The sequence below is a fragment of the Ruditapes philippinarum genome, unplaced genomic scaffold (assembly GCF_026571515.1).
Source record: "Ruditapes philippinarum isolate M1 unplaced genomic scaffold, ASM2657151v2 ctg2066_1_1_1_1, whole genome shotgun sequence".
Classification (NCBI taxonomy): Eukaryota; Metazoa; Mollusca; class Bivalvia; order Venerida; family Veneridae; genus Ruditapes; species Ruditapes philippinarum.
Window position 1 is genome coordinate 35,506 of NW_026857899.1, and position 14,126 is coordinate 49,631.

General features: G+C 33.1%; 1 protein-coding gene across 1 annotated transcript in view; it reads left to right on the forward strand.

Moving 5' to 3' along the window:
- The window catches only part of LOC132751435 (tetratricopeptide repeat protein 7B-like), a 31,140-nt gene that overhangs the window by 1,904 nt on the left and 15,110 nt on the right, over positions 1-14,126 (forward strand). The window contains exons 2-12 of the mRNA XM_060741589.1: positions 1,118-1,278; positions 3,892-4,054; positions 5,889-6,007; positions 7,271-7,392; positions 8,797-8,875; positions 9,671-9,807; positions 10,329-10,392; positions 11,083-11,220; positions 11,864-11,947; positions 13,172-13,276; positions 13,623-13,795. Coding sequence (XP_060597572.1) covers positions 1,118-1,278; positions 3,892-4,054; positions 5,889-6,007; positions 7,271-7,392; positions 8,797-8,875; positions 9,671-9,807; positions 10,329-10,392; positions 11,083-11,220; positions 11,864-11,947; positions 13,172-13,276; positions 13,623-13,795 — 1,345 coding nt within the window. The remainder of the gene's footprint in view (positions 1-1,117; positions 1,279-3,891; positions 4,055-5,888; positions 6,008-7,270; positions 7,393-8,796; positions 8,876-9,670; positions 9,808-10,328; positions 10,393-11,082; positions 11,221-11,863; positions 11,948-13,171; positions 13,277-13,622; positions 13,796-14,126) is intronic.

The window sequence follows — 14,126 nt, forward strand, 5'->3', positions numbered from 1 at the left end:
TCTGCGCTACTTCTCTGTAACTACTGAAGAGGAGATGCACATATTGTCGCCTTATTTTGGTCAGACACTTTAACTGAGAGTTATGGCCCTTGATTAGTTATGCAGTATGCATATAGAGCAATAATCGTTTCCGCGCTACTTCTCTGCAACTACTGGCTGGAATTCAACGAAACTTATTGGGAACATCAATATCAAGATGAGATGTACATATCTGACATTGGCTTGTTCCAGTCAGACACTTTAACTCAGAGTTATGGCCCTTGATTAGTTATGCAGTATGTATATAGAGCAAACTTTATGGGAACCTTTAATACCAAGAGGAGATGCACATATCATCGCCTTGTATTGGTCAGACACTTTAACTCATAGATATGGCCCTTGATTAGTTACGCAGTATGCATATAGAGCAATAATTGTTTCCATGCTACTTCTCTGCAACTGCTGGCTGGAATTCAACTAAACTTTATGGGAACCATTAATACCAAGAGGAGATGTGCATATTGTTGCCTTGTTGAAGTTGTTCAGACAAGACCCTTCATTACAGAGTTATGGCCCTTGATTAGTTATATCGTATGCATATAAGGCAATATTGCTATTTGTTTGCAACAACTGTATTGATTTCAACAAAACTTTATGGCAACCATGGATACAAAAAGGCAATTTACATCTCATTGGCATGTCCAGATATTACTATTTAACACAGAGTTATTGCTCTGTTATTGCCCTGAATATTTATCATGTAAAAAGAATATTACTGTTTATGCCATGATAAATCTATAAATAAAGACTTAAAAATGTCTTCAGATGTTGTGTTAGTAATAGCCAGTACTCGGTGGGGGATATAAATTCCACGAATTTGCTTGTTAAGTTTAGTGTTTACATCCTGAATTGGTCTTACTACGGTCATATAAAAACTGGTGGTTCTTTTGAGACAGGACCCAATTAACTTGATCAGTAATTGGGAATGCATCTTATTAAACATAGTTTATACATTCAAGTTAGACATTCAGTAAGAATTTCCTAGATTTCAATAAATTTCTGTAAAAAATTTTTTTTATCAAAAGTGGTGCATAGTACATCTTTAAATCTTGCAATGTCAGGATTACCTCAATTACAGATTACTATGTGCATTTTATCTTGGGAGAAAGTTACTTGGAAGCTTATGCAAAAGAGCAAAAGGTATCAGAACAACATGCTACACCAGGCTCTCCACAAGAGAAGGACAAGTTAGCAGATGCTGAGAGACATTTGAAAGTTGTGCTTAAAGAAAATGGAAAGGTAATTTAGTATTTCAGTGCCAACTAGTGCATTAGTTACTAGGGATTAAACGATGATTGAGTGTAATAGAAAATTGATCGTTTATAGGACCAATTGGCGATGATGAAATACAAAGTTAATTAATAATCGGTTATCGGTAATTCATTTTCTTGCTGTTACCTAAGTGACTCGTTGTATTATAACAACTCTCTAAGTTAAAGCCAGCTTTGGTTGAAACAAGAATTTTCATTCAAATGAATATGAAAGCATAGTGGTGACCATGGAGTTAATAGTAGACAGTGAGGCATTCTAGTTTAAAGATATACTATGCTCAAATTTGACATTAGAAAATATTTAGAATTGCTACCCAGACTATTTGTAAGTATAAAATAAACATGTTTTGACTTCACACAAAGAAGATATGTTATGTGTAAAATTATTCTACACACTAAAGGTGGTTACAATATCAAAATATAGTGTCATTAAAAAACCTGGCATTTTTTTTAAGAAAGGACCAACTTAACTTGTTCCCATTCATAGTTTATTCATTCCTTTATTGGAATTGAGACATACTAGTAATAATTTCATAGATTTTAATGAATTTATTTGATTAAAATATTTTACTCAAGGATAGGCATAGTATATCTTTAAACTAGTTTATTTCAGTTGATAAAGAGGTAGTTACACAAAACATAGAATATTAATGGAATTCATATAAATATTAAAGCATGATATGTACATTGTACATAATTATTTACTTTGTTATTATCCCCCACCGCCGAAAAAGTCTCCGTCCGTCCGTCCGACCTTCCGTCCGTCCGTCCGTCCTTCCGTCCGACATTTTTGTCCGCAGCATATCTCTAAAAGTATTTGAGTTATAAACTTGAAACTTCATAGGTGGATAGACCTCATTGAGGAGGAGTGCAGTGCATAAGAATGATAACTCTACCCTGCATAATTTTTGAGTTATTGCCCTTTGTTATTTTTCAAAATTGATTTTTGTCCAGAGCATAACTCCAAAAGCCTATGAGATATCAACATGAAACTTCATAGGTGCATAGATCTCACTCAGGAGGTGTGCAGTGCACAAGAATGATAACTCTACCTTTCATAATTTTTGAGTTATTGCCCTTTGTTATTTTTCATACTTAATTTTTCACCTGAGTGGAGCATAACTCAAAAGTGTTTGAGATATCAACATGAAATGTCATAGGTGGATAGATCTTATTGAGGAGGAATGTTGTGCGCAAGAATGATAACTCTTCCCTATACAATTTTTGAGTTATTGCCCTTTGTTCTTTTTCATGCTATTTTGTCCAGGCTTATCTCAAAAAGTATTTGAGGTATCAACTTGAAACTTCATAGGTGGATGGATCTCATTGAGGAAGAGTGCAGTGCACAAGAACGATAACTCTACCCTGCATAATTTTTGAGTAATTGCCCTTTTTTTATTTTTCAAAATTAATTTTTGTCCAGAGCATAACTCAAAAGGCCTTTGAGATATCATTATGAAACTTCATAGGTGCATAGATCTAACTCAGGAGGTGTGCAGTGCACAAGAATGATAATTCTACCTTTTATAATTTTTGAGTTATTGCCCTTTGTTATTTTTCATACTTAATTTTTCAATTCAATTTTTTTCTCAAAAAGTATTTGAGGTATCAACTTGAAACTTCATAGGTGGATAGATTTTCCTGAGGAGGGATGCAGCACACAAGAATGATAACCTACCCTGCATTATTTTTCAGTTATTGCCCTTTGTTATTTTCAGCCATCAGTATTCACATAGGTTTCAAATCTGTAATCACTATAGCCATCAGTTTTCATTACCAAAAGACCTCTTAAAATGGAATTATTCTGCTCTACTACATATACATTCTTCCAATGAGCAAACACATTTGGCGGGGGATGGCCATGTTGACATGGCTCTTGTTGTAAATGTTTTGATTATATAATTGATGATTGATCGAAAAGGGATGTTTGATTATTTTCGATGATCCATTATGATTTTTGTCCGATTAAGAAACCCTATTAGTTACTATTGTCTACTCTTTATGAAAGAAATTAAGTTATATGCAGTTTAAATAGTATAACACTAAGGTGGTCAGTGAACTTTTTTGATACTGCAATGTTTTGAAATTTGTGATACAAAAAGTTTTTGACCTAACTGATTTTTTTTTTCATATTAAAATTTTGAAAATTTGGGTAAAATTTTTATAGCTTTAATATGACCAGTTCTTTGTTTTCGAATTGTTTATTAGAACATGATGTGTATAATTTATTCTTTGGATTAGGTTTTTATTCTCCTTAATCAGAGAATAAGAGGTCATTTAAGAGGTCATGGGGTCAAAGGTCAAGGTCACCAGTGTCAAGGTCCCCCCGGAGGCATGGTGTTTATTCAAATGTAGCACTTGTTTAGTGGTGTTTTGCTTCGAATTGAGAATGTACATGTTTGGTGTTTGCCTGATTAACATGTATTTCTCTCTATACAAACATTGATTAACCTTAAAAATGCAGAAAAAACAGGTTGAGCATTTACAATAATAACTACCTTTGACAATGCTGTTTTATATCAGGAATTTATGTCTAAAAATTTGAGAAAAAATATTTTATAGATATGTGTATTTGTTTCAGATGCACTTAGAAGCTACTCTATTGCAAGCAAAGGTCCATTTTTACCAGTGTTCATACCAATCGGCCCTGACTATGTATGAGCATGCAAACTTGGATACAGTAACGGTGTCAGGTTCATCACCCAGGGTTCTTCATATTATAGCAGAAGCCTATGCAATTAAAGGTAATGTTGTATATTAAAACTGTTATTTTTTAGCCATTTGTTTTGGATTAGTTGTTCCGGTTAGGTGGTTTCCTGCTTACATTAGTTAGTGCACGATTGAACGGGAAACCAGCTGCAATCATGCCCTTTCCGTCACTCTTCGGATTAATGATAATAGCCGAGGAAGTTCCGATTGCAATTGTGACAATTCGGGCGATTCCGTCATACTGCGGAATCAGACGAAGAAATATTACGGAAATCTTAGCTATTTTAGTTACTTCGGTAACCCCAGTTTGTTTATATAAATAGGATTTCTATTTTTACTTGATTCCGTTTCAGTACTTTTTCAAGACGCAAAAGTTAGTTTCTTTTATAATTGGTTTTTGTCTTTATTAGTTTTATACAATAGAGAATGGTTACTGTAGTAGTATTCCGTCTCCAAAGGGCGGTCCTGCTTACCAAAAGATCGTGACCGAATCACGTAGAATATTAGTGCATGATCAAGTTATATTTAGATCTACTGACAGAGTTTAAACGTCTTGGTGAGGTAATCTAAAAAAAGCCCATGCATATCATGAACCTTACCACGTGCTGATCTCCTGTGTTGTCGATCATAGATATTTAAGGTGTAACATAGTTGATACATGCTTATTAATTGGTACCACGTCACGAAGTCTTTTAGTGCATTTACTTGTCTTTAAAGCTGCTATATAAATGAAATTAGCAACTGCCAAAACGAATGACTCTCTCTGCGAAAAAAGTGGAAATGAAATGTTCACACTTGTTTCCCTTCGGTATGATAGATTGATCTCCATGTGAGAGCCAATGTTAGTATTTTTACGATTGATTATTTTCTTTATTAGTTTTATACTATAGAGAATAGATTTCGAATCGTTTTTGACAAAAAAATATTCGTTTTTACAAAAAAGTTGCTACTGTTATCGCCAGCATGATCCCGTTCAGTTATAATCAGTGGACTTCTGGTCCCTATTTGGTCCAAATTTGCACGCATAACACTGGTGCTCAAACAAATGGGCACAGGTGCTCGTCCAGTCTTGGGCTTACCCTACCTATCCCTTTAAAAGTGAAACTTTTTTTTCGAGAAAAAAAACTAAATAAACCCTTTATGATATACAAATGCCGTAATTCAAAAAAAATGTTATAATAAATTGAAACAAAAAAAAAATTGTAAAGGGAAGGGATGATGGCACAACTGAGCAAGCCTTTCCTTTTAAAAGGAAACTTTATTATTTAATCACGTGAAATTGCTTGTTTTCATTGTAGTATAACCAATACATAGGGTTTTTCTTCATAATAAAAATCAGAGACAGTCCATTTAACTTGACTGAAATCACAAAAGAAGAGAAGATTTCATGATTTAAAAAAAACAAACACACTTAAAGATATACTATGCTGATCTTTGAGAGTAAATTATTTTTATTGCAGAAATTATTGAAATTTTAATATGTCTTATTTAAATAAAAGAACATACAAAGTACGTATGGGAATCTGCATTCCTTACTAAGGATCAAGAAAAGTTGGTCCTTTGGTTGACTACACATGTATATATTCATAGTGTGTCCACTTACAGTGTATAGGATTTAAAGCATAACATATCTACTAAATGTACTTTGTGTGAAGCCAAAACATGTTTTTATTATATTGACAAAAAAAAACTTTGTAGCAATTATCAATATTTTCAAATATCAAATTTGAGGAAACTATATCTTTAAGCTCATTTGGATTGTGTACAGTAAGGGAGATAAGCAAGGGAGATAAATTTAACCAATTGTTGTTACACTGTCTATCAATCTTGCAGTAAAATAGAAAATCTATATTGTACATGTCTGTCTAGGACTTTGTTTGGAAAAGCTGCCCACTAGCACTACAAGTAAATTTAAGGCTGCAGAAAAAGAGGATAAAATCTTGTCGTGTTTCGAGATGGCCGGAGATCTTTGTCTGTTGTACCTACAGGTAAGTCAGTTATTGATTTTTTTTTTTTGGTACAGATATTTATATGATTTTGATAATAAAAATAATTATTTGATTTGCGCTTTGTCATCATTAACTTATTGCGGTAATTTTTCTATAATTCTTCTGATACACAAAGTTTTATTACAGTAATTACTGTATATGGTAATTGGTTATTTCCAAGAAAATTCCAATAAATTACAGGATTTTATTAAGATAAAAAAGGATGCTTGTAATTATTATACAAATTGGATACTCCCAGCGATTATTTGTAAATATCATAGGTTTATTGTTATAAAAAAAATTCTTTGTGGTAGTAAAAGTGAAATAATGTTATCAATTGTACTACATTTTCTTTATTTTACATCTTCATTTTATATAGCCCAAGTCCTTATATGTTTATTAAAAGTACATTTGGATAAAAAGTTAGATTTTACTTTACAGAATTCTGACATTGAGAATTCGTTGACCTTGACCTGTAAGATTAAATATTATACTCTTAAAAAAAATGATCAACAAATAAAATAAAATGAAAAATGAATTTATAACTATTATAAAATTTTGATTTTTTTTTTTTTTACAATTTTTGACAATTTCATTATTGTAAGTGTCTTTTTTGTAACCTCTTTCCTGATTAAATGTATAATTTTATGGCCTGGCATTATAACCGCAAAAAATAGACATGTAAGTTATAAGTACAAGAAAAACTCATTTATGTACTTATATTGACTTAGTTAGCTCAATAAGTACAGCATTGGACTGTGAATTGGACAACCTGGTATGATTCCTGTAAGTTGCAGGTCACTTTTGTTGTGATTGATCATAAAATACTTTCTTCAGTCATTTGCACTGTACCTCTGCTTTGCTTTGCACTGTCTGACTTGTGTCTGGTAAAATTCAGTGTGGCTTACAGCGTGATCCTACTATCTACCAACATTACCACCATCTGGGTGGTTATTACTAGATTTTTCAGTCAATACTGGTCAATGAAGATCAATATTTGAGCCGTGTCACGACAAAACCAACATAGTGCGTTTGCGACCAGCATGGATCCAGACCAGCCTGCGCATCTGCGCAGTCTGATCAGGATCCATGCTGTTCACTTACCAACCCTATTACAAGTAGAGAAACTGATAGCGAACAGCATGGATCCTGATCAGACTGCGCGAATGTGCAGGCTGATCTGGATCCATGCTGGTCGCAAACCCATTATGTTGGTTTTGTTGTGACACGGCTCATATATAAAAAACTTTGTATAAATTTCAGGAGAAAGAGAAGACTGTACAGTCCTGGGGTCCTGTACCACTGACAGAGCCAGAGGAGAGTAATGTGGGAGATATACTAGAAACTGCCATACAACAATCTCCCATCTATTATATTAAACACGGGTTTGTATTTGCTTCCTTTATACATGTTGAAATTGTTAGTTTTATTTGCAATGAAAAATTAAAAATACATTTTCGGGCTTTGGGTTTAAATCACACCAACAGTTTTTCTGTTTGAGAAAGACCTCCCAGGCCACATGAGGCCCCTCCAATTTAAGACCTCCCAGGCCACATGAGGCCCCTCCAATTTAAGACCTCCCAGGCCACATGAGGCCCCTCCAATTTAAGACCTCCCAGGCCACATGAGGCCCCTCCAATTTAAGACCTCCCAGGCCACATGTCTCAGGCCCCTCCAATTTAAGACCTCCCTGGCCACATGAGGCCCCTCCAATTTAAAACCAAGATGGACAAAATAAGAAATAAAAACCTTTTGCAAGTTAGCTGGATAGCTTTTGCTATTGAAACCATTTAGGCACTGGCAGGAGTTGAACCTTGAGTGACGAGGGGAGTGATTCACTTCGTGTAGTCAAACAGAATTCCCATTTGATTGAAAGTCATCATGCTTGACATGAAATGGCATGTCAGAATACTTTAGTAGACATGAAATTTAATGCGTAAATTTTCAGTGATTTCATTCTAAACATTGACATTTTGGCTGGTAGACTTAAGGGCTTCCAATACATTCAGTAGCATTCTTCTTGTTTAAACTGTTGATGTTTTCTTAGTAAAGAGAGATATAAACAGGTAGAGAAATCTAATTTTGGTACTAGTAATATATGTTCTTTACCACGGCAACTTAATATTAGCAAAATTCTGCATCCTTGTATGCGTGAAAGTTTGTTTCCCCAAAAGGGCAGTTCGCAAGAAAAACTCAAAATATTATATCTGCGAAAGTTTCTAGGAATACATTATTGTGAATTTGGAATGGTTTTAATTTAAATTGCTTAAAACTTACAGGAAGGTCTCCATTCTGCATTATAATGTTCAATTATTTGTTCTACAATGTGTTTCTGCTTGTATAAGATACATTTAGAGCTTACAGTATTGATTATGACTGGCATTACCCTTCTGTAGTTCCATATCATCAACTTAATGCAGTAACAGGTTAAATCCTATTAAATTATGTCTAGAGTAAACCTATTACTGCACTAAAAGGACGAATATTATGTTTGCATTTTTGATGTCTTAACCAGTACTCAAAATAGTGTGGACTGTTAAAGTCAATGGATAATCTTGCCTCTTATGGGGATCAAACCATTGGCCTCAGGATCAAGAATCTTGCAGTCCACATTCACCACTTTTTTTGCCTGTCTTATTTTATCCAAATTTTTGCTAGAACCTAAATGTGTTTTAGAAATGTTAACTTTTACAGACATAAATATTCGTAGAAAGTGTCAATGGATTATAGTGATTATTCATTCAACAGTTTTTCAATGTTATTCATATAGATATAATTTGGCATTTCAGAGAATTGGAAAAAGGTGTTAAACGATTCCGAGAATTACTCAGTGCGGTGGAATCACGATATACTCAACATTTGAGACTGGTGAGATTATTGTCTGTTATTGATTTCAATATGATATTGGACAGTTTAGTCATAGAACTCAGCATATTTCAGTCCATATTCCAAGTTCTGTGTGTCCGCATTGATTGCTCAAGAGGAGTTTTGTTTTGTGTTTATCTGTCTACAGGCAACATTTGCCCTTTGTGTTGCCAAATTCAATGTTTTACGCCCTTTACTCATATATGACTAAAATGGACCCCTTCCATAATGAAACCCCTGTTTTGTTATATGGACCCCCAACATTTTGTAACAAGAGTCCCTGGTACCCTCAAAATGTGTATTACACATGAAAACCCTGTTAAATTTAGCTGTATCATTCTTATTCTTTTAACTAGAACCTTCTTACTTGCTTGGCATAGCATGTCTAGAATAAAACTTCGTTTTGACTTAATCTGACCTTGACCGAAAAATGATCTTGACCCTCAAGGTCAAATGTGAATAATTCAGGAAATTTCCTCACAAGTTTGTTGTTAATTACAGCTTGGAACAGTAGAATTTCTGTTCAATGAATACACTTGTTGATTTTACTTCAATATTTATCCTTCTTTGATAAAAAACTGCTTGCCTCATGTCCACTTAAGCACTTATTATATTCCAATTTATTTTCGCATTAAAATGAAATGTACCTATTTTGCTATTTCCATTTGTTTATGATAAAATTTCTGCTTTGTTACAAAACTGAATTAAATCAGACCAGATTGCTTGAATTAGGATATTAATATTTTGTTTGTAGTTTTCTTTTGAATTTGACATGTGTGTTCCGTTTTGTCGTTTCAGACATTAGCACGCCAATTAGCAGAAGTTTTACTAAGAGGTGTTTGTGAGAGTTCATATGTCTGTCCAGATCCCGTGTTAACAAACAACAACACTGCAAGACAGACGGGACTTTCTCCAAGGAAATACACATCCGACAAGTATATTTTAGCTTTAAGACTTCTTTTGATTGATTTCAACACTCATTTTCTCGTCTTGAATTATTATTGCAGTTTGCAGATAAACCAAACATGTTAAATTATTAATATCAAAAGTAAGTAATGAATGAATGAATCAATCAACATCCAAATCAATCAGTGGATAAAAGAATAAATGATTACATGAATGACTGAATCAATCAATTAATTGGTCACTGAGTGAATGAATCAATGAATGAATTAGTCAATGAATAATTAAAGGAATAAATGAATGAAACAATGAATTAATCATCTGCAAAGAAGCAAATAAATAAATATAAAAAAAATAAAATTAAATAAAAAAGTAAATTAATAAATCAAATGCTATGACAAAAGACAATGTAGTAATCATGTCAATAATCATTCAATAAAAAAGACCAAATTGAAGACGCGACCCCTTTATAAATTTTTGTCTTTCAAAATATGTGTTGTATGTCTAGGATTTAAAGTAACTGATAATGAATATGTATGTACATGTATTTCAGAGTATTTGTGCCATGTAATGAAAGTGAGGAAGCCCTATTGTTGTTACTGATAGCAGAGGCAGTGGTATGTAGTGGCTTTTGTAGTAGAGAATAGGCATTCATTTCGAATTGCTGTTTCTTTTCATTACTGATTCTTTTAAATCCTTTATCTTACAAATATTACTGGTAAACAAGTATGATTAGAAAATTGGAAATAATTCATTCTTCAGAAATAGGCTCTTCATAGCCAGAACTGGATTCTGTTCAGCCAAAACTGGCCTTGAGATTATAAAACTTTTTTCTGAGGTCTGTCTCAAATCTCAGGGTTTTCATTGGTCAGTGAACATTGTGTGGCAGTTTCCTACCAATCAAATTCCTGAGATCCGAGTTGAGTTTGAGCTTAGATAATTTGTTTATAACCTTGGACCTTGGACTCTGTTCAGCTATCTTTAGTTTTGTTTCATGACAGCTAAATGTTTTACACTCCACATATACGATAAGTTTTTTTTTTGCTTCAAAATGTTTTAATTTTGCAACCTTTATGAATGAGTTGTATATGTGTATTTTGAATAACCCAACTGTCAATTCATAATTATGCTACTATTAGAATTATTTTCATCATTTCGATGGTTAGATATTTTGATAGTAATCAGAAATATATTAATGTTTTCTCAAAAAAAAATGCAAATAGTCAATTGCATTTTTCACAATGGAACTTTCATGCAAACTTTTAGAACAACCCTCATTTTAACCAATATTTACTACATGTATATAGGCATCAAGGGAAGCAATTCTGAACAGGACTGTTGAGCACAAAGAAGGCAGACTTCATACATTCCAAAATGCATCCGCAGTATTTGATCTTCTTGCCATAGCATTAGTGAAGAGGGCACAGTTCCATAAACTTGCAGATGTGAGTACATGGTCAATGATAACATTCATGTGTTTTATTCCTTATTAATGTATTTATGGAGAGTACTACTTGCTCCTAACCAAGCTGTGGGTACGAATCCTGACAGGGACTTTGGATCCTTATATGTAGGAAGCTATCCAGATAGATTATGGAACGTAATTATTGTCCCTTGTATTGAAGAGCCATGCCACAAGATAATAAAAAATCTTAAAAAATCAAACTTTTGAAAGATATAGCTATAATTAAAAAAAAAAATATAGATATTTACAACTCTGATATTATGCAAATTACATGTTTGATAGAATTTACTGTTTTTATCACCAGAACTACACCCTGTTACTGACCTTATAAGATAAACTGTGCCAAATTTTGACAAAATATATGTAAATTCTGTTGATGATGTAATTTCTGTTAATGATGTAATTTTTTTGTTGATGATGTAGCTTAGGCTAAGTTAAATCACATAATTTGTACGATTTACTAAAAAATTACCTATTGCTGCTTTAAAGGGACTCCACTGAAGTTTTTTTTTACATGACTGGACTAGATATCATTGTTCAAGATTAATGTTCACTTGTGTGCATGTCTTAGTGTTTTAAGTTATCAAAAATTTTTTTTATCAGAATTAATGTTTATATTGCAGACATTAGAACATGCAATGAAGTTTTCATTTGAAGAATATCATATATGGCATCAGTTTGCAAATTCCCTCATCTGTGATAAACAGGTAAAGTTTTAATTACCATATATAGCATATTATTGTATTTATTGTGGGATAAGCTAATTCCGGCTTTTTAAACCCTTAGTCTGCTAGCAGGGATTAGAGTACTCATGCAACCACTGCAGACCAAGATCAGACAGTACATCCATGCTTGCTGATCATAGTTTGCACTGCTCACAATTTAGTCAGTATATACATTTGAATTTTACCCAAAATTTGTTTGTTGAAATTTCAGTAAAAATTGTTCAGATTTTATGAGTAATGTACAATGGATAAAAAAGTGGAATAGTCTTTATAATGCTAGTAATTTTTAGCTTGACCTTAAATTGACATTGAATGTCAAGGTGAAATTAATGAAATTCTTTTTTTTTTCTGTAACTGGCTTTAACTTTGTTATTCATAAATGAATTAAATTGATATTAAGATACAACATCTCTTAGGTCAGGACCGTCATGCATATCAAACTCAAATTGACCTTGACTCATGTATGACCTTGAGTTTGAAGGTCAAATTATATTATTTTCATTGATATCGCTATAATTTGCTGTAACTTAGTAATTCATCAATGGATTATTTTTATATGTAAACAAATCAAACTTTTGGACAAAACATTCTGAAAGGTTGAACTGATATTGACCTTTAAATGACCTTGACCATCATTGAATTTTGATTATATTTTCTTTACTTTGTAAATTATTTATGGAAAGTATTCTTACTTGGACAAAACAACAAGTGTGACTCAACAAAAAAAGGAAAGACTTATTTTTTCTTTTATATATTTTTCTTGTTATATTTTATCCTAAACATTTGCCCTTATCAATTATTGGTAATTCAGCTCAACTTTTCAGCAAAAATAATGAGCACAATGTCACTTTAATATTTTACATTCTATTAATATCCTCCTTGGTCGAGGGGTTAGAGTCGATGACTTCTAATCCAGTTACCTCTCTGGCGTGGGTTTGATCCCCGGGAGATGCTTTGGTAGTTTAGCACGGAGGAAGGTCGTCTAGTACTGGTGTAACTCTCCAGGAACGATGGTTAGTAAACTACCCGCCTATATGACTGAAATACTGTTGGGAAAAGGCGTAAAATGAAACAAACAAACAAACAAACATTTATATCCTAGACAAATTTTGATTGTTATATTTAAGACAAGGGAGGTAATGAACATACATGCATTTTTGTAATTATGCTGTTTGTGAAAAAATGTTTGTTTATTGATATTTTCAGTATGAAAGAGCCCTCCAGGTATTAAAGGAGTGTCATAGATTGAGACCTAAACTTGTTATTCCAGTATTACAGGCAGCAAAACTATGTTATGAACATCTACATAAGGTAATTACATGTACAGTTTTATACTGTCTGCATAAAATAGTGAGTCATGCTTTTTACACCTTTCTTACACAGCAAATTGATTACTTAGTCATAGTAATACATGTAGATTGTTGGGTATCATTAGCTTGTTTAATGCCTTTTAAGCGCTTATCAGGGTTATTTAGGAGCATAGTAAGAGGTCCCTTTTCAATGCCCATAACTCCATCATGGTTTTTTGACAGAATTATAGCCCTTCTTGAACTAAAAAAGGCTTAAGGCTCTAGTTTAAGCACTGAAAAAAGTTGAGCATAATGTCTTATCAACAGCTCTTATTGATTTTCAAATTCTAAATTTTTTATTTTTACAGTATGACGAAGGTATCGAGTTTGCAAAGCTTGCCCTTGAAGCAGGTGATGAACATCCAGCTGCGTCACGTGTGCACGTGGCTCTAGGTATTGGTCATAGTCTGAAAGCTGCAGAGATGAAATTGAAAGCTGATAGACAGGCTCTTCATAATAAGGCACTCAGGGCTTTCCAAAAGTAAGTTTGTATAGTAAATGAAGTATAACTCTTTAATATTTTGATATTTTTTAGCTCACCTGAGCACGAAGTGCTCAAAGGTGAGCTTTTGTCATCACTCTGCGTCCGTCGTGCGTCCTTCAAAAAATGGCGTCAAACTTTTCAAACAACATCTCCTCCTAAACTACATGGCCAATTGCAATCAAACTTTACAGAAATGATCCTTAGGTGGACCCCTTTCAAAGTTGTTCAAAAATTTAAATTCCATTAAAAACTCTGGTTGCCATGGCAACCAATAAGAAAAACTTAAAAAATCTTCTTCTAAAAAACCCTAAGAGCTAGAGCTTAGATA